Below are 24,620 nucleotides of genomic sequence, written 5' to 3'. Positions count from 1 at the left end.
AACACTGACAACACCAATTCCTCTTAGAGAAAACCTCTCAATCGATTCTGAAATAACAGGACCTAAATTTGCCAAAAATACATATTGACAAGCCGGAAGCTTCTGGGACCTTCAAAGAAAGTTGAAGCATTTTGCCAAGTCACATCACGTCTGTTTGAAAGACAAAAATGAAGCATGTAGGAAAAAAGCATTTTGTGAAACCTGTAGAAGACTCTTTTGGTGTGTTCAGAGGCTGCTTTGCCCTGGATTTATTGAATACGAAGTAAACACATTTCAACACCAACTCGGGGTTCTTGAGCAAAAAGGGTTGCCAAGTGACAGAAAGTTTGGTCTCAGCCGCTGTGTGCCATCTCGTAATAAGGTAGATCAAAAGACCTGACAATGACTAAGAATAAAACACTGCAGTGTTCTGAAGTGGCCTTATATGTGCCCTGATCTACTGTCATAAGTCTCATTAAACATTTATGACAGAAGAATGTAGTAAAAATGGATGGATGTGATGGATGCTCCCCCCCTCATTATTCCTTGTTTAAAGTTATTCTGCACCCTTGTTAATCAAAAAAAGTTTACAAGGCTGGGGGCAGAGTTGCTACAGCCTACTGTACGACTGAAGCATATATTTTAAGCAAAAAATAAATATATTTCTTAAATTATTTTATTATATCAAGTATTTAAACTATACATGCATTTCTACTATGCAGTTTATTATCAGGAAAAGCTAAAAAAATGCTTTAAAAAAACTACATTTTTGGGCTTGGAATGCATTATTTCTTTTTCCATTCATTGTAATGGGGAACATCGATTCGGTTTTCAAACAAATCACTTCTCGAAGAAAGAAGGGATTGTGGTTGAGAACCGAGGCATCACTTTATATGGTTGTTGGGCCCTAGAAAGTAGTTTTAATTTTCTGTCAATAAGGAGAAAAAAAGCCATGAAATTTCACAAACTATACGAATACAAGGTAAAACCCAAGTTTTTTTTCCATAGCAACAAAAGCCCAAAAAGTTTTCCATTTTATTGCATTGCAACCATTTTTAAAAACAATGTTAGATTATCTTGAACAGTGTAAATTCATAAATATTTCTCCCACCGATGTGCAAAACTTGCATTTTCAAAAATCCATTTTCGGGAGTGGACTGTTGATATCCCATAATAACTCATCTCACAGTCCCACAAAAATGAAAACACGTAAGTACAAATATGCTCAAACAAATATATTCAAAAAAATTAAAGTTGGTGATTTTTCAATGCAGGTTTATGACCATGAATGTATTTTTTCCCCCCATTTGTGACTCAAGATATGAAATTGATACTATCAGATTGAACTACTGTATCTTTCGATTTTGTATTCTGATGACAGTAGTATGTAATGAGTAAAGCAAAGCAAAGAGAAGGTCAGCAATAAGTAACAAATATTCTACAAACACACAATACAATCCCTGTCAGCTACAAGTCTTCACTTGTTATGCTCAGTCCACTGGCGTTATAGTTCTCGAGAGTGAAGCCCTCGTCGTCGTCGTCCTGGGGACATGAGCACACCGAAAGTCACAGACTGAGCAGATGAGGATATCACTTTTTTTCAATGTAAAAATTCATGATTGTGTAAATCTAAATTAGGGGTGGCGATATACTTTTTAAAACAGACGGGCTTGGTCATTTAAAAAATAGGTAAAACAAGAAAGGCTATACATTAATATGCAATGTTTGAAATGATTTTAATATATTCAACAAAGGCTATAACATCGCCTTTGTTCTTAAAAATGGGGACTACCACATTTTTCCTCCGTTCTTCTGGCATCTTGTCTCCCGCTAGTATTCTATTGAATAAGTTGGGCAAAAACTCTACGGCCACCTGTCCAAATTGCTTCCATACCTCCACTGGTATGTCATCAGGACCAACCGTCTTCCCATTTTTCATTCTATTCAGTGGCTTTCTAACGTCCCCCTCGCTGGAGTGAAATGAGCTCATTAGAGGGACAGCCAAAGTTGGATGCTTTGGAGTCAAGGTTCGAGAGAGCAGACTTCGATGGTTTGGACATGTTCAGAGGCGAGAGAGGCAGTATATTGGTAGAAGGGTGCGGAGGATGGAGCTGCCGGGCAAAAGAGCGAGAGGAAGACCAAAGAAAAGGTTGATGGATGTGGTGAGGGAGGACATGAGGACTGCGTGTTAGAGAGGAAGACGCATGAGATAGCCTTAGATGGAAAAAGATGACACGCTGTGGGGACCCCTAATGGGACAAGCCGAAAGGAAAAGAAGAAGAATGATTTTCCGGCCATGTATTAATTTTCTACTCCGCTTATCCTCACTAGGGTCGTGGGTATGACAGAGGCTACCCCGGGTAAGTAGCGGGCAGGACGCAAGATTGTACTTGTGATTGCGTGTCTTACTTACATCGTCTTTCAATTTGTAGTCCTTTTCCGTGCTGCGATACGACACCACGTGGATCAAAGTGTAGACCCTGTAATGAACCTCAAGTAGATCAGTACTCGCCACCGTATCCGAGGACCTTTTAAAAATGTAAATAATACAAAATGCGCGGCGCTGAGAAGGCACCGTGTGTGGTTGCGTGTACCTGTGATACAACATAGCAAGAAACTGGACGAGGAGAAGGATTGCAAAAGACAACAGAAACATCAAGCTGAGAGGCTCCACCTGTGAAGGTAAAAATGACATAAAATGCCTTTAAATAAGACGATTCGCCATGATGTTACGCGTCCTTGCGCGTGGGAACAAGCGTTCTCTGATGACCACGTGTTTATCCGTATCTGTAATCTGGTTTTCAGGGAGAAACCATCCGGTTGTATGCCGCTCTTTAGTTGGTCTTTTCCATAATACCGGGAATAAATAAATACGAAACCGGTTCCGGCAATGGATCGGGTTCCAGTTACGCCATCTTGTGTGTCACAGAGGTCAGAGAGCACAGGTGATAGGTGAAAGGTGAGGTTTTTTTTCCATCGTTAATTTATCCGATTGGTCTAAGGCAGGGGTGTCGAACTCATTTTTGTCGCAAGCCACAATCTACTTGCGGTTTCTCTCAAAGGGCCATTATGGCTGTGAAATGATAAAAATCTTTAACCCCCTCATTCATATTTACACATGAAATTTATGAACTAGTTTTGGAATTAGAATTTCTTTTTTTGTTTTTCCCAACTATTGTTGTTTGGTAACACAAAAATTGCTTGGAATAGCTCAGCGTTATCATTTTTTTATATGACAATTTAAAAATTTGGTACAGATTTGAACACAAAAAAATCATGGAAGTTGATACACATGATTTGCCTCTGAGAGCCACATAAAATCATGCGGCGGACTTTAACTACATAACTTCACAAATCATTTCGTTTTGCATTTGAAATGTGCACGAACTGAGACAGTTTACCTTTTTGTTTACATTTTTTGAAGTAAGAAACTTGTTTTTAGGGTTATTCACGCTAATTGACAACACAGTTTACGTCGTTACGCACTTGCCAGTGTCATGTCGCCTCCTTCCTAACAGTGGAAGGAGCTCGAAAGATAACACAATTTGGATATGAGGATTATATTGTCGATAAAGTCTGCAAAAAGAGGATGTCAACCTGCAACCCTTTAAACTCTCGCATGAAAGACAACAGCAACGACGATGACGTCATACTTCATTCTTAATTGACAGGTAAAATTATCTAACGGTTTAGCGGGTTGGTCAAACAAAGTTTTAGGCTAGTTTGGGACGATTTTCTAAAATATTGTGACTGTAAACTGGCAGCATTCAAAATGTTACTCATGTTGTGCCGGCTCAGTGATAAAACTGCTTGCATAATATTTTTTAAAATTGAGACCACATCATATGAAACAAACTTGAGTCTAATGACAATTGTCCAGAGCCACTGCTCTAAAATAATGTCTGACTAAATCATTTTGTTAAAATAGTGGACAGAGGAGGAATACAGGCTTTGTTCTCTTTTTTTAATGTCATGCATTATTTCCTTAATTATGAATATCAGTGCGCCCAATTATGTTTGACCAACAAAAAACAGTCTTGGCTTTTGCGTAATTGTGTTCTCTTAAGAACCGTACGAGGCTGTCCTCAAAAACTACACAGCACAGTTTGTTCACGAATAAAGTTCCGTTAAAATGAGTTTTAAATACAACTTTAAAACCCATTCGTGGGCTCCGTCCCATTTTTAGGACATCATGATTTTCACGCATTACATCCTTCAGTATATCAAAATATTTAATTGTTTTAATCTGATTCTATTTTTTGGGACGAAATACTAAGAACACCTAAGTACCCACCCGTGGGCAGCGTCCCATTTTTGGGACGAGATAAAAAATTTGTAAAGTTATCATATAACTTAAACCATAAACGAAAAAAGAAGTATTTCCTTGATTGTAGCTCATTAGGAGACTTTTATTGCGATAAGGCAAAAAACTGCCACCCTGCCCACGAATGAGTTAAAACATCCCTCCATCCATTGGCTGAGCCGCTTCTTCTCACAAGCATTACGAGAGTGCAACAATCATACTTATCATAATCTCGTTTGTTGTTCATTTTAGTAGTTAGTCTTTTTTTTTTTTTTTTTTTAATGGTGAAAAACCTGTGAAAAATATTACCACCCCAATATATGTGTGAACAAAAGCAAGATTGTATGGCCTGATTTGTGAACTGGTAAAACCGATGAATGACTTACTTGAAATTTAGTGGCAACTTGATTAGCTCGATTTTATTATTATTATTTTTTTTTAAGCACTGTGATTTGGGACTTGCTTGAGATTGAAAGCAATGAATTGAGACTTGTTTGTGACTTGCACATATGCATGTAATTTCCTCTCACCTCTGCTACATATGAGATAAACTGCTTGAGTTGGGAGACCCAACACCATTTATTATTTGAACAGGTAAATTGAATCAGAAAGATAGAAATTCAGACCGTTAACATTGTTTTGTTGAGGGACTGGCTAATTAATTCAGTATACAGCAATAAATGAAATTTCGCAAGCTTGGTCATGATAGATATAGCCCAACGGCTAGCATACTAATATAATTTGTAAATGTGCTGCGCCGACCATTAAGTGGTTCTTTTGTCACTGATGCAGTTTGACTTAATCCTTTTAAGATATGATAGGTGGTCTTTTCCCCTGTTCGCTAACTCAGAAAGCTGTGGTCCTTTTATTTTTTTTTTGTTCCTCAGGTTAATGTCACGGGCATTTTCTGGGTGGTGACATGGACAGTGTGTTTTTGAGTTTAAAGGACCCTAGATTTTTTTTTTTTTATAGTAAACACAAAGGTGGTGAAAGTATATTCATCGTTGACTGATCAATGATGGTGCTTTTTAGTTAATCCTCACTTACAGGTTCCACTGTATTAATTAAGATTTTTTTTAAAGCAAAAAATGTTTTTGTGGTAAATATCTCAGTGCAACCCCAAAGACATGTTTTTGTCATTGTTTTAGTTCAGGCTAGTGCCAGTCACTTGTATTGATAGAGAGTTTTTACAAAGATTCTGAATTGTTCTTTAATAATCATAATACACCCATCCATTTTCCAAGATGCTTATCCTCACAAGGGTCGTGGGAATGGTAGAGCCTATCCCAGCTAACTGGGTGAAAAGCGCATTACACCCTTAGCTGGTCGCCATTCAGTCGTAATAATAATAATAATAATAATTAATAATGATAATAATTATAGGTAATAGTAATAATGATGATGTGTGTGCCAACCTTGAGGCTCTCTTCAGATTCTGTTCCATTTGGATAGTATTTAGGGATCTTGATGCTTATGACATCATTTCCAATGGCTTGCAGGAAGAAGGTAGCCACCACCCACAACACATTGACAATAAAATAAAGGAATACTGCCTGTTGGGATCAAGAAAAAAAATGAACACAATCATTTTGTAGTAATACATTTTGCGTATTTGTCCACTGCTTTTTCTATCCTAAGTTATCGGTCTCGTTGACGTGAAGGAAAGCCGTTTGAAAAGCAGAAGCCAGGAATAGTTTCAAATGATCATTTCAGTGTGAAATGGAATGGCACCTGCGTATGTGGGATGCTGGTCAACTGGTTATTTGTTCCAATTTAAATAACCTTCCCATACAAAATATTGGAAATCACAATAAGCAATTTCAGGCTCAAACACTTTATAAAACCTTAATCTACTGTACAGGCCAATATTTTCATATACATACTGTATAAATGTTTACAATTGTCAGACATTGAGTTAACCACTAAACATTTTTAACATTAAGGACAAATTAATTTTCTACCCCCAACTGTCACCCAGGTAGAAAAAGAAGTTGGTAATATGGTAATATAAGATATGTATATACAGTGGTACCTCGGTTTTCGAACGTCTTGGTTTTTGTACAAATCGGTTTTCCAACGAAAATTTAGAGTTTTTTTTGCTTTGGTTTTTGAATGAAAATCAGTTTTCGAACACCTCGACCAGCTGACCCACGACGATTTGTTATTGTGCTTTCGAAGGCACCCCCGAAAAAAAAAAAACGGAAAAGACGTAATGCGCACGACCGCGCGCGGCACAACCAGTTGACTCATACATTCCTCTGCTCGTGGACGTAGTGACTTTTTTTTTTCTTCAAATTGAGTCACATTAACCCCTGCTCATAGCTCCAAAGAAGGCAAGTGGAACTGGTGGTGCTGAAAAATGGAAAGTGGTGCGTAAAACTGTCGACTTCAAGAAGGATTGTTTTGCATTGCTTTTTTCTTTTGTTCCATTAAGCCTACCTCTAGTTGCAAGTTAATTTTTTTATGTTATGTACTTTCTGTGCAAATAAACAATTTGTCCCCCCCCTCATTATTGCTTGTTTAAACTTAGTCTGCACTTTCGTTAATAAAAAAAAGGTTTACAAGGCTGGGGGCCGAGTCGCTACAGATTTGGCAATGCACTCCCAGCCTAGCATACTCTACTAGGCTAAAGCATACATTTTAAGCAAAAAATAAATATATTTCTTAAATGATTTCATTTTTAGAAAGTATTTAAACTATACATGTATTTCTACAATGCAGTTTATTATCAGGAAAAGCAAAAAAAATTGCTTAAAAAAACATTTTTTTTTTAGGCTTGGACGCATTATTTCATTTTCCATTCATTGTAATGGGAAAATGTGCTTTGTTTTTCAAACGTTTTGGTTTTTCAACCAGCCTTCTGTAACGGATTGTGTTCGAGAACTAATGCACCACTGTACAATATTTGTATATATGGTGCTGTGGTACTATTGTAATAATTTAAATCTAAACTGCCTCCTTTTGATAAGTCATGAAGCACATGACAGGTAGCCAGTCAGTTGTTATTTTGGAAAAAGGGTTACAAAAATTGTGTATGAGGCCTGACCATTGGTACCAGCTGAACTGAAGTCTTGTGAGCTAGACTTTTCAATGTCTCAACAGATCTAATGACTTAGTGAATATTTTTAGTTAACCTCCAACTAGTGTCCGTTTTTTGTTGACTGTTGCAATGAATGGAAATGCCAGTAATAGATATCAACCTGCCAAAAAGTATGTTGTTTTTTTTAAATAAGAAAAATAGCATTCTGCAGCATTGTGCATGATATGAATATACAGTAACCGTTTAAATAGAATGCAAAGATTGAAACAGTTGGTGCATCATGATTTCATCCCTCAATGCCAATTAACATCATGGTTCTCCAGGTGTGTGTGTGTGTGTGTGTGTGACTTGACCACCAGGGGGGAGTATACCACAGACATTCAAAATAAACGAGTATTCGCAACTAAGTTGCTTAAAGCAACGATTCCCATACTGTGTGCAGGGGAACATTAGTGTGCTGTGCGCGCTCTTCAGGTGTGTCATGGGAAATTATCCAATTTTATGTAATTGCTAAAAATAAAACATTTATTCCAAGAAATAATGTATCTTTATTCATCTATTTATGCCAGTCAGGCACAATGACAGACAGAACAAAAAAAAAAATAATTATCTTCTATTAGATGGCAGGAAGTACATACAGTAATTAATCGATCCATTTTTGGTGACATTTACTTTTGTTGGCGTGCCGTGGGATTTTTCAATTGTAAAATGTGCGCCTAGGCTCTATAAAGGTTGGAAATCACTGGCTTAAAGGGTTTTTAACTAATGCAACGTAGTTAGCTACTTTTGTTAATTGGTGTGTGGCATTTTGCCTTGTGGGTTAGCATTAAATTAGCAGACTTAACTTATGGAGTTTAAACAAATGTACAATCTATCTACAATCTTTGACCTTCCAACTGGGAATGGCAATAAATACCTTGAAGCAAGAATTTAGCCTCATTTTTCCAGGAATTGTTCCCTACGCACCGCTTGTTGTGAAGTTCCCTACCACTGTTTTGCACATGTAACTCAAGTTTTATTCGCAGCTTATGACAAAAAAAAAAAAATCATCTGATCATCATCAAATCATCATATCTTAAAAATCTCATAGGTTCAGGTGCTACTGTACAACGGATTTTTCCACTACAGGAAGGGACGGTCACTGACCTTGTTGCGTAGCGACTTGAGCTCTCTGGTGACCTCTTCTAGATGTGCTTTACTGTCTACAATGGGCTTCAAATAGCGCTCAATCAGCTTGCTCCAGAAATCACGCTCATCCTATATGGACATACATACAGTAGATGTATTTCCTTACTTTGAACACTCATTTAGGTTTTTTTTTTGGGGGTGGGGGTGAGATAAAGACTGAATCAGCATCTTACCTCTTCTAGTTTCTGGACCTGAGGGGCAGTCAGAGTTTTCTCAATGGCTCTCTTGACTTTTTTCTCTAATCTTTCCATGCGACTGGTTTTGAGAGTGCGCCGAGCCTATGTAGACACACACACACCCACCCGTGTGCACGGTATCAGAATATTATTATATTTGGCTAGTTAAATGCCAGGTCATGAAAAAGACAGTTTCGGTGTGATATAGTCAAAGCATTGATCAAATCTGTAACGAAAATTAACGTCATATTTTTGTATGCTGAATGCGGGTCTGCAGAGCCCAATGGATTTTTATGTGGTTTTACAAAGGTCAATGTCATTGTTTTGCCCGTCTTTCTGACTACCTGCTGCGTCAATTCTTGTTGTAGTTCCTCCAGTTGGCTTTCTGTCAGAACATCTTCAGGTCCAACTCCGTACAGTTGTCCACTGAGAGTGTCTGTTAACATTAATATTAACTCCTCGCACACGTCCTCTTGATTCTTCTTCCGGAGGGAGTACCTGGTTTCAAGCCACGAATAAGAATATTTCTGTGTAAATTTCCAGTCATTGCAACACTTGATGGACGTAATGTGATGGGGAAAAAAAGGCCGTTTCTCTACTATTCCATACCGTATTTGTTCTTTTAAATTCCTCTTCAAGTTAGCGAAGTTCAGCTTCTTTAGAAACTCTTCTTTGACTGGATTAACCCATTCTAAAAAGACATGCGCACAAATGCAAACAGCACTTAAAAAATATATACACTTTAATTTTAATTATAACGTATAATCGTGATGCAACTACACTGCATGCGTTTTAAATCAAACATTCGGTACTTGTAATTCAAATTCTGATTACGACTGGTGAGGGATTCAGTCTATTTTGTTGCACAAATGTAATTGAATACTGTTAATACAGTATATGCACAATACATTAACCATTTTAATTTTTTGATTGAAGAAAGCTCATCTCTTCATCTTGTTTTTGTTTCACAGTAGGGCTTCTCACCGCTAATAGGAACGACTGCATTGTCTTGGTTGTTGTCATAATCCTCCTCTTCATCCTCATCCTCCTCCTCATCAGATGCACTTGTCGAAATACTCCGTTTTTCCACACTATCATCACTGCGCACACACCCGCACACACACTCATCGTTTACATGCTTGACTGAATATTTTTACAAAAGAAAAATACAGCTGCCCTTCAGAACTCAAATAGTTTGGCAAATTAGTGATAAGTCAAATTATGAACTCCTGCCTATCACATTTTGTTTTTAAAAACTGAATGTTTAACTTTTAAAATACTAGATGTTTTGCACCTAAAATCACCTTTTGTTGTAGTTTTGTAGTGCGCTATAAAAAATTAGAAAAGTTGAACTGTTTCAACTCGATTTCATTTATTGTATGGTGCAAGTCAACAATCTTTGAGCAACTGGTTGCGATGAATTATGTTAGGTTCCTCAGGGCCACTGTAATTAAAAAAGGTGAATTGAAAAATTTGAGTTACGTGTTTTTGGACAAGGTGTCAAATAGTTTCAAATCTGCCTTCTCTTTATCAGTCAGAGGTTTCTTTCCTCCTTGCTCTGTTGCTTTGTTGGTGTCAGCTGTAGCAAGCTCCACGTTTGAAGTAGGATGTTGATTTGTTTCCACGGCTGTGATTAGAGGGGGGGAGGCTTGCTGTCCAGTCTGTCCTGTGATTTGTTGAATCATCAGGTTCTCCGTTTCCTGAGTTACCTGTCGATTCAAACCAGGTGTGATGAATTCACCCATCCAAAAACAAGTATCCACCTGGTTCGCAGGGTGGATGTTCACCTCACCTGCAACTTCATGTCCCAGCAACAGAGTCTGCAGTTTCGGTCACACAGCACGTTGTGGTTTTTCTTTATCTCTGTTCCTCCCCTAACAGATTTGAATGATGAAAAATAAAATTATAAAGACCGAAGAGATGATCACGTAAACTGCCAGTAACAAATACCTTTATGCTTTCATACCTATTAGGTTGAATTAGACCAGTTCAGAAAATGTTTATTAAATAAATGAGTACTTCTTAATCAGCAAAAAATGCAGACAGATCGGACACGCATTAAATATTGAATATGCAAATGTTAATAAGTGCATTACTTGTTTGATTCCCTTGTACCCCACGTCACAATGTGCATGTTAACTAGTGAGTAGATGGTCAGTAGAAGGTAGCCACTGGGAATACAGATGAAATACATCAGACCATAGAATATCATTCCTGTAGGAGCAAAAAAAAAAAAAAAAAAATCATCACAATGGACAACTTGACATAATCTATCATAATATATCAACGTGAGGATGCTGATAATAATGTCATCTTTACGTACCAAACTCCTCGGGGTGCAAGATAGCGGTCACTAAGTACATGATTGTCATAGAAACAAGGAACACACCAGTTGGGGTCAGGAATGTGCCCTCGACCACCATATCACCTGTGGGCAGAGTGATGTTTAATCTTACTTTGAAGCCTCAAAAAAAAAAAAAAAAAAAATCTCTAAAGAATCTCAGACGGGAGTGGCAAACAACGTAAAGTCACAAAAATCCAGATATGTGCTCACCGACTATAGAAAACAAGGATGCCGTCATGAGGAAGGCATACAGAACACTCATAATGGCAGCGATAGTTATCTGGTTGTTTGGTTTAGCAATGAAACAAATGAGGATGTAGAACACGGGGGGAATGCTTGCAATGATGATTGAAAGTGTGCCAGCGAGTTTAAAGACAAACTGGAAAGCACCTGCAGGAAAGAACATCATAGAATACAAAATGCTTTGGTTATGGGAATGACAAGTACTAAAAAAAACCCTAAAACATTTAAAAACAGACATCTGGACGATTATACCTGCCACCATAAGAGTCACAGAGGCAGGTCCAAGAATAGAGGAACCAACAGTGAACATCTGGTAGAAAATATAAAGTCTGGATATGGAGGAGTTTCTCTTCACCGTCTCTGCGCCACTGTGATCATTAGTACAAATGAGTTCATGTTAATCTGACTGCACCAAATGAGCTAATTCTTCTAAGTACAGTGAAAGTCTCGGAGTGATATTTGATTTCAGAGTTTTAAAATCTCTTATTGATAAAATAAACACTGACCTGTGCAGGAGGTCCAGTGTATTAGCTAGTGTTGATGGTCCCCATCGTCTCCTCTGGTTATAAAATTCTTTAAATTCTTGTGGTGAGTTGGTATAGGCATCAGATGCCGCATTGTATTCCACACGCCACCCTTGCTGCAGTAGCAAAGTGCACAACCAACGGTCCTCCCCTGAATAATTTAGGCAAAACAAATGAATGCAAAAATACTGTAAACATCTGATACCGAGGAAAAAGTTATGGCACAATCTCGACCTTGGTCATATTGTACATATTCCGCAGCTCTTGTAGCAGTCGTCGTGTATCTCTTCAGCACGTTGTCATCCATTAAGGCCGACGCTCGAAATAAACTGAAACATCCTGGACTGCACAGCACAGATCCAAACACATGTTCTGCTGTCTTTTGTAGCCAGTGACCTACGGCATACTCAAACTTCTGGTACCACACCATTGGACCTGTATAGTATAAAAATGTTGTTTCTAAGATGGAGCTCAACTTACTAAAATACATATGAGGAAAAACTAAACCACTCGGTTGCAGCGATAGGGAAATTTCAAAATCACTTTGCCCAAAAAATGTTCGCTTACCCATTCCGGTAGGATGGATTCGTCCGCAGGCTGCCCCTACATTTTCATACATCCTTAGCCTGTCAATCAAAATTTTCATCAATCGGAATGTTAATTGCCCCTTGATAATTTGTGCTGTTGAATAAAAACCAGATAGCTCAAGTGTTAAACGAAGTGTCAACATTTATCGGCGAATCTTCCTGTGGTGTCATTTTTTTGTGTGCGGAAAATCTTGGTAATCGGAGGTGTGATAGAATACATTTTTGTCTGATACTGACCTGTCAACTAAAAGAATCACAGCTTTAGGTTGGAAGTCGGTGTCTCCGTCCAGAGCCAGGATGTATACATTGTCATCTGAGATGAGTCTTCTTTTATTGTCATTGTCATGTTGGGGCATGAGGAAAATCTCGCCATCCACTGAGATTAAAGACTCTCTACATAAATGATTCTGGCGCTAGCAAAACATAACAAAAATATTTGGTTTACATAAACTGCATTTCACACTTGTATAATTATAGACAGTCGTAAAAAGGTCTTACTTTGGTCTGAGGGTTTTTGGCAATATAGCCCTTCCAACCAAGTAGATAATACATGTACATAATCTAAAAGACAACAATGTTACATGTCATTTTCAAAAATGCAATATGTATTTCTCAGCATATTCTTCGACATACAGTATCCAAGTGAAAATTGGAGGTCACTTTCGGGTTCCTGGTTAACTGAAAATTGTTGGCATTTCATTGCATCAAATGTATGTACTTTGATTAGATGACAACGTATAAGCCTCTTCCCTGTTTCGTTTAACTGCAAGATTTTTTTATGCCTCAGTTGTCTGTCAGCTCCTTGCTGACCGTTCTGTTACAAACTGACACAAAGTTTTGGTGTTGATGAACATCTCAAAGTTAATTTTCAGCCTTGTTGGGTTGGACTTTGTGCCACATATTGCTAATCCGCGTGGGTAGAACATCACCACCACTAATTTTGCCGTCGCGATAAACCCATGTTCTCATGGTACGTACCTGCGACCATCTTTTCTTGTTCCTGATAAGACCTTTATCTTTCAGGTGAACGTAGAGCATGTTGCCTTCTGGCATAACAAATACAAGTCTGCCACCGTATGGAGTTTCCACAATAGAGACATCATCAGGCTCTTTGTTGGTAAAAACCCTGGATGAAAAGTGATCGTCTTGATGAGACACATATTTTTCTTCCAGCTGTTAACTAGATGGAACTGAATCCAGTAGAGCACTCAATTTTCTAGATGCCACTATTCGACAATCAATTGCACACAAATTGTTTACCATCGATTGCTCAATTATTGTGCCCATCTCTACTATTACAATGAAGGTGAGACCTTACCTGTAAACCTCGATGACAACCTGAGTCAAGTCGTTAACATATGAATTAACCATCCTCTTCCCCGTTTCTTTTTCAGTCATGAAGCCATCATCCACATAGATGTGGCATTCAAAATCAAAGCAGTCCTTATGTTCTTCTTTGGGATCACCTCGATAACGGTCCAACCTTAAAACAAAAACAAAAAATTATCACTGCTGCAAAAGCCTGAAAATTGAAACATGTACTGGGTAATGAATTGCTGCAATGCAAACCTGAACATGGAAGTCAGAATCTTGAGCATTTCATCATAGGTTTCATGCCACATGGTGGCACATAGATAGATCACACAGTTCTGGATGTCATCTTGGCTGTAGCAGACAGAAGACAAAAGAGCTGTCGTGTTAAGTACTGTATATTATAATCTATCAATGTACTGACTTTAAGAAGCATACCTCATACACATGCACATTTCAAATTAATCATGGTGGTGAACAAACCCTCAGGAGACGCCATGGAAAAATATTTAACGGTGATGAAAACAAAGGCACGGAAACGTTGATAATGGGACAAACAGGAGTTTCCCAAAAGCTAAGATGAGAAATGCGTCGAAGCGTATGTAGCACTTGGCTTCACTGTCACTATAGGGGTAGACTCTGAAAGACTCGATTACAATGTTTACAGCGGATAGAATGAATACATCTAGATCCCAGTCACGCTAATGTGCCACTTGAATTCTTTTACAGTGAAATGTGCGGAATATTGCCATTAATCATTGTGCTTTGTGAATCCCACTTCAGTGAACAAGTTAGCACAGTTACCAAATACTCGGTGCAAACCCCAAACGACACCAGAGGAGCTGATATTGCCTTCAGTATGTGACCTGATCTGTCATGCTGGATGACACAGGTCCTGCAATACAGAAACAATCCCTCTGTCCAACCCCCCAAAAAAGATTACTTAAAAAAAATGACTTTCTTAGAAGTCAATTAAAAAAATAAAAAAAGATTTCTTTAATGGTAATAAGGATGCAGTGGTTTACTGCTCATGATTTTATTGAAAAATGATGCTATTTTTATCTAGACAGCCGGGTGGGGGTCCAAAATGTTTTCTGAGTTCTGGGGGAAGTGGGTGGAGTAACAGAAAATAATTGAAAAGCACTGTACTAAGGTCATCGGCTCCCACTTTCCCCCTTGAGTAATTGCTATCCCCTTGTGTACAGTATATTTGGTAATATACGGTCAAGTGTTTCTTTGACACTGATCACACAACCCTCTTGGGTGTTTTGTCAGTAAAGTATGTAAGGGCTTTGTTGTGCTGTAGCACACCCTCCTCCACCTTCTTATGTAATGGTTAGCCCTCCCAAATCACATCACAAGTAAGAGCTATCAATCAAATGAAGAAACCAACAAAGAGGGTAAAAAAAAATTCATTCCTGTATTCTTACACTTGGCGTTGGTCGTACCAAGTGCATTCTTAATGAATCCTTCCACTAGAGACGTTCTCACCTTTCTTGGTTTCGAGCCCGAGACACCTTCATCTTGGTGTTGAGTAACAAAGACAGGTCTATGAAAGCGGATTCATAGAGACGTCGAACAAAGAGCTGAGAAGTTCTCTCTATACGCTGGACCTAAGCAGGAGCAAACAAAAGATGCGTTTAGCCATGTCATCTACTGTAATCAGCCATGCAAGGTGTATACACAGAATATATCCATCCATTTTCTATCCTCTTATCCTCACAAAGGTCAGAGGCGTGCTGGAGCCTATCCCAGCTATGACTGGGCAGGAGGTGGTACACCCTCAACTGGTTGCTAGCCAATCACAGGGCACATAGAGACAGACAACAGTTGGACTCACAATCCCGCACAGGGGCAATTTAGAGTCTCCACTTGTTTTTGGGATGAAAACCCACACAGGTACAGGAAGAACAGGCAAACGCCACACAGGCGGGGCAGGGATGTGAACCCTGGTCTTCAGAACTGAGGCCAACACACTCCCAGTTGCCCCACCGTGCCGCCCACGATATATGAATTATTTATTTGTTCCTCTTTCTTCAACCATGCACACACCTTACATACAAATGACAAAGTTTGAATAAAGTAGGTGCCTACCTTTATCTTCCATACATAGTAAGTGCAAGTGACCAATCCTGACCACATACACAAACCCTCAAGCGCCAGCATGGAAAAAGGCCATTGCAAGTAATAGCTGTCAATCAAATTTACAAATTAGAATTTGTAAATTGGCATATAGCTTAACCTAATATTACGAAACATCACAATCCATAGTTAATGTACAGGTACCTGTTAAGTGATGTTCTGCAGATGCTCCTTGTGATTTCTAGTAAGACCACAGGGGTTGTGTTCTTGTGGCTCAAGAAGTACAAGCTTTCACAAAAGTCTGCAATGGAAAACACATTTTAAGTTTCTGTAAGAAATCGAGTTTTTCCAAATAACTCACCTGTGATACTCGCATGTTCTGCTCCATCCAATTCTTGTGCTTGGAGTATGAAAAGTATCAGTCCCAAGAGAAGCACCGAAGGTCCTGTGCAACACAAAGGCAAGGCAAAACTCATCCTGACGGCGTGAATCTTGCAGGCCACCACTCCAAACCAGTGGCATGCTGCTGAGCAGAAGGCCTTTAGGGAAGAGATAATGGGATGGTTAGTGCCGGCAACGTCCGTGTAAAATCAACAGGCTTGTTAGGAAGACATCGACTCGTATTTGCCGTTCTGATGTAATTAATCTTAGCTTTGACAACATGCGCACTATAAAGGGTTAGTTAGCCTGCTTTTAACCACCACCTACCTGTAAGAAAAACAGCACCAGCCCTACTTGTAACAATTCCCAATCTTCACCCTTTAAATTGAAGGATGACCAGCTGATGGTCTTTTCAATTAGGGCATGGTGCAGCAGGTATACAGCCCCTAGGAATTAAAATAATCTGTAAATTGTTGATGAGACTGAATCATTTGATGACACAAATGAGTGTAGGTCAACTATAACAGGTGTAGTTAACTAAAATTATTATAGGTTGTAATATGTGGTGGCACGGTGACTGACTGGTTAGCACATGTGGCTCATAGTTCTGAGGGCCTGGGTTCAAATACATATGCATGGTTGGTTAATTGAAGACTTTGCATTGCTCATAGGTGTCAATGTGAGTGTGAATGATTTGTTTTGTCTATATATTCCCTGGAACTGTCTGCCAAACAGTTCAGGGTGTAGCCCTCCTCTCGCCCAGAGTTAGCTGAAACTAGGATCACCCCCGCGATCCTAGTGAGGAAAAGCAGTATGGAAAATGGATGTATTAAGTGTACTTTTACTGAAATACTCCATTCAGATGAAGCCGTTTATTTTGATTCATTTGATTATCACCAAAAGGTCTTGTTCTATTGCTTGACATATGTGCCACTCCAGAAGTACATGGATTTTGATTGTGTGGTCTTTCTGACAAAGTGTGAATACAATCTTAACACGACCAGTTGCCTTGTGGTTTTGAAGAATATCAAAATAACCACAGTGGTGTATGTGACTTGAGAGACTCTGCCTTTCTTTGAATGGATAAGAATTATCATTTTCATGACTGCAACAATAGCGCTAGCAGATTGCACCCTATAGTGCCTGCAACAAAACTGTACTGTTGAAAGAAAATGGTGTAACTTAATCCACAATCCCGTTTTATACATACTGTAATCTAGAAAGCACCACTGTAGATCTGAAAACAAAATGTTTCCGCAAAGATTTGATCTCTATTGTTGATACCAGACACAAATTGGCAAAAACCATGAAGGTGGTGATATCGAGACCTGTCATCCAAAAGTGTTAAAGACAGTGACTGCAGGTAATTTACCTATGACCATTACCCTCAGAATACTGCTGATGACAAACACAAAGTCCCTGAAACCATCCAGTTCTGACAATGTATCCTAAAGGAAGACAAGAAAAGAGTCTTAGAATTTTACATGTTCAAAGTCCAAAAACAGGGGGTGGGGAAGTCCACAAAGATGGCGGCCATTTCTCAATATTACAGTGGCAGCGTATTCTGGGACTTTGTTGTTGTCTTACCTGTGTGTTCATTATACTTTAACTGACCTGTCAATGCTGCTATTAAATATAGTTTTCTGTCCTACTCAAAGTGCATCTTCCTACTCATTGGTATAAGAAAAAGTTAGAAAATAATAATCTGTATATAATTGCTACTATTAGAAGGAGTGTTTTTTTTAAGTATGTGCATGTATACACCATGTACAAGCAATGCGTTATTTCCATAATTAAGGGTGCCATGAAGCAAAAGGGTTCAACACACAAACTGTTCAAGGAATGCTGAGACCTTGCTGTGATGAAAAGTTAAATAATGTGATCTCAGCTGAACTGTGAAAAAACAAATTAAAATGAAACTAATTCCACAAACTTTACAGACCACAGTATAGAAACATAGACTGTACCTGAATGCGATTCGTAGCTTGCAATGGATTTTCCCACCAACACAGAGAGACAAGAAGTGAGGCAAAAATTCCAATTCCTACATAGACAAAGCAGTCGGCACTCTGTCCATCCACGAATGACGTCACACGGACATAGTAGTCAATTCCCACCAGGCTGTATCCTATTGGGATACATGAATGAATGTGAGCTGACTAGCTTGTAAAAGCAACTTCCGGCTTCGCTTGCACAGTTAGAATAAGGTCTGTCGGTATGTAAACTCATCGTGTGGCATTTTCGTCATTAATATGATGATGGACTAGGACCCTTAAGGCTGCAGGTGTTCAGAATCTAGTTTATTTCTGTTTCATAAGTCCAAATCACAGTCACTAAAATTTGACGAGTGGAACCGTCCCCGCACGCCTTCGCGCTCGCAAATCTTCAAAGTCAAGCACAAAAAAATCACGCGTGTAAAATTTGTTACGAGTAGAAAAAATATGTTGTGTAGTCTTGACATTAATTTACGTTTTTATTTCATAAATGTTGTTAACAAAGCAAGCCTGCTCCTAAATAATAAGTATTCACCCGGTAACAGGAAATGCAAGATAACCGTTCTGAGCATGTTCGGAAGTTATGCCAAAAGCACATGTTCCGAGCTGCTTCAGGTACTGCGAGCGCATTTCCGTTGAAAGTCATCAGGATCGTGAGCCTCGCCAAAGGAAATGCAGATACACTGAAAAAATTCCTGGCATATAACACAAGTAATGTTGCAGTATCTAACTATAATGAGTATGAGTTCTAACGTTAGAGGAATCTGTCCATATATCTAAATGCGAACGGTCATTTTCCCCGTGGCACGTGTTATCTTGAAGTTGAAAACTTTTCCGCTCTACATGTTTTCAGAAGATATAGATCTACTGGTAGCTTTCATCAATGGATTGACAATAGATACCGCCGTGAATTATACAAGATTATAACAATACATCACGATTGCCGAGAGGAAAGTTTGTTACAATGTATCGCTAGCTTGTTGCCACTAACGCCAATTATGTTGAACTAAACTTTCAGCATTTTCAAAACATTGCGGGTATAGACCGTTCGTGTTTATTCCTTGACAGGCCAGTGCACTTAACTTTTCTTCAGATAAATTTGGTCCGATCAAGAATTGTTATTGATGAAAAACTTTAAATACCGTTTTATATCATGTTCTACTAATATCAGTTGAGAGTTTGAAGTTTTTTTTTCTATTTTAGTTATGTAGTGTATTTGTTTATTTTAAATTTACAGTTATATTATATTGATCCAGTAAGTTATTTTAAGGTCTTGAGATTCCATCCCTAATCACACCCGCAACTTTATCTGACTGACCACACCCGTACATTTTTCAAATGTGAGTGACTGAAATTACCGTCTGTAAAGGTGGAAAAAGAGTGCTGCTTGCACTATAATTATTCACCAGATTTTAATACAGACAGCGAAAACTATAGATATAGGTTACAATTACCAGCACATGTTAGAATGAGGGAGCAGATCGGGAATATAATTTTCCAAGCTTCTGTCTGGAGTCGAAAGGCGATCTGAAGAATTGCAGATATAATGCAGACACCCCCGCTGATGAACAGATTTGTCAGTACGTCAAATTGAGGCATCACCACAAGTACCATGATGGAGGTACCAAGCGACACCAAGCATTCAATGCCACAAATCTGAAAAAGCAAAAGGGACACCGTTACGCTCAATTCACCAATCGGCGTATTTCCGTAAATACGAGCAAGAGAGCTCTCATAAACACAAATAGTGTAAATCCTGTAATAAACGCCACTTACAAATGCCATGGTCCTCAGGTTGGGCTGTATGAAGCTCTTGAAGGCGCACCTCCACAGTGATTTTATGAACACAAGGAAGTTTGGGCAAACGAGGCAAAACACCAACATCAGCATGTAGAACTGTTTTTCCTTTGGGCTGCGCATGGATTTTGGACTGGATAATGTTGACAGCACCAAAAGAGAGCCCTGATTGGCCAGACCAAAACATGTTAAACCTGACACTTTCTTGGCATTGGCATTTAAAAAAAAATAAAAAAATCATACCTTGGCAACAATAGCACTGGTCAGGACAGCTAAACCCACAATAACGGCGACCAGGTACTGGGCCAGTTGGAAGCACCTTCTCTTCTGTTCCTTCTCAGCGCCTATTGGGTTGAGTTGGAATGGATCCCATCTCTCCCTGCGTCATGCACACATGCCATATTCCTATTATAACACTGATAATGAACCATTCTTGTTTTTCTTTTCTTTTCTTTATATTTGATTATTACACAATTACAGTATCTGTGATATAATAAGGGTATTAGATCATAGCCTGCGTCCTCAGTGGAGAAATTTGTTCTATTCTGATCATTCTATGCATCCGTGATCTGAGCTGCTCATCCTCACAAGGGTCGTGAGAGTCCTGGAGCCTATCTCAGCTATCTTTGGGCAGGAGGCGGGGTACACACTGAACCGGTTGCCAGCCAAACACAGGCCACATAGAAACAAACAAGCATTTGCACCCACAATCAAGCCCTGGGGCGATTTAGAGTCTCCAGTAATGCAAGTTTTGGGATGTGGGAGGAAACTGGAGTGCCTGGGGAAAACCCACACACATGCGGCCGAGATTTGAACCCCGGTTCTCAGAACTGTGAGGTAGATTCTCTAAACAGTTATTATATTCTGATAATTCACTTACTTACAAGAAATGAAGAAGCAACGGCGTTTAAAACATCTTACCTGCATGTGAACCAGACAGTGTGTATAAAATGGCAAAGGTGTATTCCAGGTTTGAACAACAAATGTATGGTTGTAGTTGTCCATTGTGCACCACACTAGTTTAGGCATGTGTAATTATCTGTATTATATATAATGTTGTTTTATGACATTTTTTGTACATGCTACTGTACCACAATTTAAAGGTAGTATCTGCTATACTGGTGTATATGTTGCTTGCCCCAAATTGGGCTGAATAGAGAGAAATTATTTGGGTCTTCCCTTATCGTAATCTTAGTAAATGTTTTTCAGTACTTTTTCAGTTCGGTTTTAATATAAGTATGATGGGAGTGTTAATTTCAGTAGTTGACATTCCGTTGCTACCCAGTGTGGTGAGTCTGTTGATGCAGAGTCGCGAAATGTCATGGATATGAACTACACTGCCCGATAGTTAAAATGGAAAACCCGACATTTGAGACCACTGCGGTCATATTGCAGGTATGATAAAGTAAATTAAAGTCTAGATCTTCTCTTCCTCCGTATACAAAAAAAAAAAAAAGTATTAACATGTTCCTGATTTGTTCAAAAAGCCCAGAAGGAGGTGCTAGTACAATGTTTTGATTTCTTTGTTGTGACAACAGCACATCAGTATGCTCCAAGCAATCTCTGCTTTATACTTTGGACTGGGAGGCGGCACGGTGGAACAGCTGGAAAGCGTTGGCCTCACAGTTCTGAGATCCCGGGTTCAATCCCGGACTTGCCTGTGTGGCGTTTGTATGTTCTCCCCGTGCCTGCGTGGGTTTTCTCCGGGCACTGCCCACATCCCAAAAACATGCAACATTAATTGGACACTCTAAATTGCTCCTAGGTGTGATTGTGAGTGCGTCTGTTTGTCTTGATGTGCTCTGTGATTGGCTGGCAACCAGTTGAAGGTGTGCTCCGCCTCCTGCCCATTGACGGCTAGGATAGGCTCCAGCACTCCCACGACCCTTGTGAGGATAAGTGGCTGAGAAAGTGGATGGATGGATGGATGGATGGATGATGGATGGATGGATGGATGATGGATGGATGGATGGATGGATGGATGGATGGACTGAGAGATAGCTGTAGTTCTTAGGGAAGATCTCGGTCAGTCCAAGAACTGCCATGATCAAAAAAGACTTCCCCCTTTCACATTCAGAAGTAAGATTGTTCAGAACTGATCGATATCTCTTGAGGTCTCCTCTTTGTAGATCGAAACTCATTTAACATACCGCCACTGGTCACCTGTTCCCTTCCACGAGTGTCAGAAATGCTCTGGTATGAATGTCAAAATAATTTGGGGTGTTCAGATATTCCGTGCCAGGAAACCAACACAATGTCAATGAAAGCTACCAATTCTGCCAAGAAAATTGTTTAACACCTAAACAGATTTCTGCCAGAAACAGGTTGATAATTATATGACGCATCTGAATCATGTGATATTGCCTTGTTGAGGGACATTTCACAAAATATTAGTGAAGATGTACTGGTATGTATCTATATTTGTGCTTGTTTAACATTGTGTCCCTGTTTGAAAGTGTGAATTTGAGAAAATGTAGAATCATTTACCTGTTTAACTTCCACTAGTTAGAAAATATTTGTTTGTTTGGTAATAGTTAAAACATTTAATAGTTAAAACAGATTTTTGTTTCCTCGATATTACTCTTGTTTCCTTTAAAATTATGGCTTTTTTTCCCCCTCAAGAAATAAAGTCAGCGAGACCAATTTTCTTTCGCCTTTGTATAATTAAGAAACTGGCTTATTAAACTTGTAATTTAATATCCTTCCGTCCACAAAAATTTTATATTTGTATGAATTCACAAAGCGGTCCAAAAATTCAATTCAGTAAATATGATGACATTCTTACTTGTGTCGTTCCTCTCTGTTCTTTCCTCTGTTTTTTAGTTCCTCCATCATGCTTTTTGAACTCTTGACTTTTCGAGGAAAATAAAATCATGTATCCACCAAAGCAAGGGATTGAGTGGATCTGTAGAAATTAGATTTTTTTTTGATATAGTGCAAAGTGACTACAAATAGTAGAATTTGAGGACAAATTTTAATCTTACTCACGTTTTCTCCAATCAAGTCAGTGCCAACCAACAAAACCAACCTGGTTAGCAATAAGCCGATCTTAATCGGCAGCTGTGTCCACAAAAATAACCCCCCCAACCCAATTCCTCTGAAGACTCCGGCTCTCTTTATCTTGCTTTTTATTCAAGAAATAAAAAATATAGCCATGTAACTCCCACCAGTGCATACATGTCCATGTGCCGCGGTCAAAGAACTGTTCGTGTGGTTTTGAACATTTGGCCTACTGTTAGATAACCATGTGAGGTAAAAGCTGTAAAAGCCTCTACTGTAACCACCCAACACCACTTCACTGTGCGTGACTAATAAACAAACAAAATCTCAGAGTTAATGTAATCTCTTCTGTTTTTATGGAAGAGGCGATAAAAAGGTACAAGGATCATATTTATTGACACGCACATACACACACACACCCTTTCCAGAACTCTTTATTGCTTTTAATTAACAGAACCAACACCTTACTTTGTGCTCTTGAGCAGAGGTAATGTTGAGAAATGCTCAGTTGTGTATGACGTATGTCACTGATTCCTTTCCTCCTGTAATTCCTCACTTTAACGGCGCATGGTTTTATGAATGCCTTTTCTGTGGAGCCAGATGAAACTTGATATTATAGATAAGGGTAAAATATACTTCCGTGTATCTGAATACAATAAAACAATAAAAAAAAAAATCTTTTCTACCTGCTTTAATGAATTACAAATACAATTCTTCACATCAATAGTTGTATTTCTTGACGTTTTATACCTTGATATATATTTAACACATTTAACATTTTAGTTGTAGCATTCAATATTTGGATTAACGTACCCAAGTTGATAAATAGTTGAAAATGTTGCAAAAAAAAAGTGACTTTTTTTTTTTTTTCAATTTCCACCTTGAGTCGCTTTAGAAACAACACCCAATAAACAGAAACTGGGTTTGGCATTATTTTGTTTTATCTATTCTTTATTGAGCAATGTGGCTATAAAGCAAATGCCACATAATAAGCTCCAGTAGTGCCATGGGAACAGATTCCGTGTTGTCATATACACTGTAATATGAATTTAATGTTATTCTGTCACACTTAATCTGAAGATGGTTCTTTGCTGCAAAGGTCTGGTGTTGTATAAACATTTGATATAGTTGTATGATGTTCACATTTGGATAACCCTCTCATTCATGGTAGGCTCCACTACCTTTGACTTTGGATGAAACAAAAGTTTCCAAGTGAAAGACATTGCTTTGTGCAAACCTTATAGGTCAGATCTTGTGCATGTGGGTGTCACCACTTGGTGTCAGTACAGAGCTGTGGCTGTCGCTCATGGCAAAATCTTGGAATTTCTCTCTTAATATCACCAAGCCAGCCGAATTTGTACATTTGAATTTCATTTTGGTGCTTTTTATCAGTGGATGTCAATTGGCATAGTCCTACTCATGTATATGATTGAACGTATAAGGGCACGGACGTACACGTTAATGCTACCGTGCATGTGCCGTTGTGGACCCTCATTAGGATGTCCTGACAACATATAATAAGCCGGCCATATTGTCAGTTTGAGAGCAGTCCAACGATCATTAAAATCGGCAATAGTAGAGCAGGTTTGTGCCATTAATCTGTAGTAGGAAGGATATTTGAAAGCCAATCCAAACATACCACAAGTCATTAATGGATGGATTGGTGTGAAG

General features: G+C 38.8%; 2 protein-coding genes across 2 annotated transcripts in view; one reads left to right on the top strand and one right to left on the bottom strand.

The window, feature by feature from the left end:
- Window positions 1–1,000: 1,000 nt before the first annotated feature.
- Window positions 1,001–23,131, bottom strand: chs1 (chitin synthase 1). The gene is made up of 35 exons (XM_061814269.1): window positions 22,938–23,131; window positions 22,735–22,854; window positions 20,193–20,328; window positions 19,929–20,114; window positions 19,607–19,808; window positions 18,126–18,286; window positions 17,531–17,606; window positions 16,486–16,604; window positions 16,139–16,316; window positions 15,982–16,078; window positions 15,790–15,886; window positions 15,187–15,308; window positions 13,954–14,049; window positions 13,703–13,867; window positions 13,363–13,510; window positions 12,883–12,945; window positions 12,622–12,797; window positions 12,365–12,423; window positions 12,032–12,232; window positions 11,780–11,948; window positions 11,526–11,641; window positions 11,241–11,420; window positions 11,010–11,114; window positions 10,783–10,900; window positions 10,479–10,560; window positions 10,169–10,395; window positions 9,671–9,786; window positions 9,296–9,377; window positions 9,031–9,184; window positions 8,684–8,788; window positions 8,469–8,579; window positions 5,698–5,835; window positions 2,574–2,653; window positions 2,393–2,459; window positions 1,001–1,521 (listed from the first exon to the last, which is right to left on the bottom strand). Exons 2-35 carry the CDS (start codon window positions 22,782–22,784, stop codon window positions 1,447–1,449), a joined length of 4,257 nt encoding a protein of 1,418 aa, XP_061670253.1. The 5' UTR covers window positions 22,785–22,854; window positions 22,938–23,131; the 3' UTR covers window positions 1,001–1,446.
- The window catches only part of LOC133497966 (CUB and sushi domain-containing protein 1-like), a 521,981-nt gene continuing 500,009 nt past the window's right edge, over window positions 2,649–24,620 (top strand). Inside the window, exon 1 of the mRNA XM_061814268.1 lies at window positions 2,649–2,938. The gene's annotated coding sequence lies outside the window, so the exon portion shown is untranslated. The remainder of the gene's footprint in view (window positions 2,939–24,620) is intronic.

The sequence above is a fragment of the Syngnathoides biaculeatus genome, chromosome 3 (genome assembly GCF_019802595.1).
Source record: "Syngnathoides biaculeatus isolate LvHL_M chromosome 3, ASM1980259v1, whole genome shotgun sequence".
NCBI classification, from domain to species: domain Eukaryota; kingdom Metazoa; phylum Chordata; class Actinopteri; order Syngnathiformes; family Syngnathidae; genus Syngnathoides; species Syngnathoides biaculeatus.
The sequence above is the reverse complement of the archived record's forward strand: the minus strand, read 5'-3'. Positions and strand labels throughout refer to the sequence as shown.

Coding starts and splice junctions, on each gene's coding strand:
- chs1 (XM_061814269.1), bottom strand. CDS start 22,784: ATGATGGAGGAACTAAAAAACAGAGGAAAGAACAGAGAGGAACGACAC. Junction 20,329..22,734: donor AACAGAGAGGAACGACACAA/GTAAGAATGTCA, acceptor TGCATGACGCAG/GGAGAGATGGGATCCATTCC. Junction 9,185..9,295: donor AATTTAAAAGAACAAATACG/GTATGGAATAGT, acceptor GCTTGAAACCAG/GTACTCCCTCCGGAAGAAGA.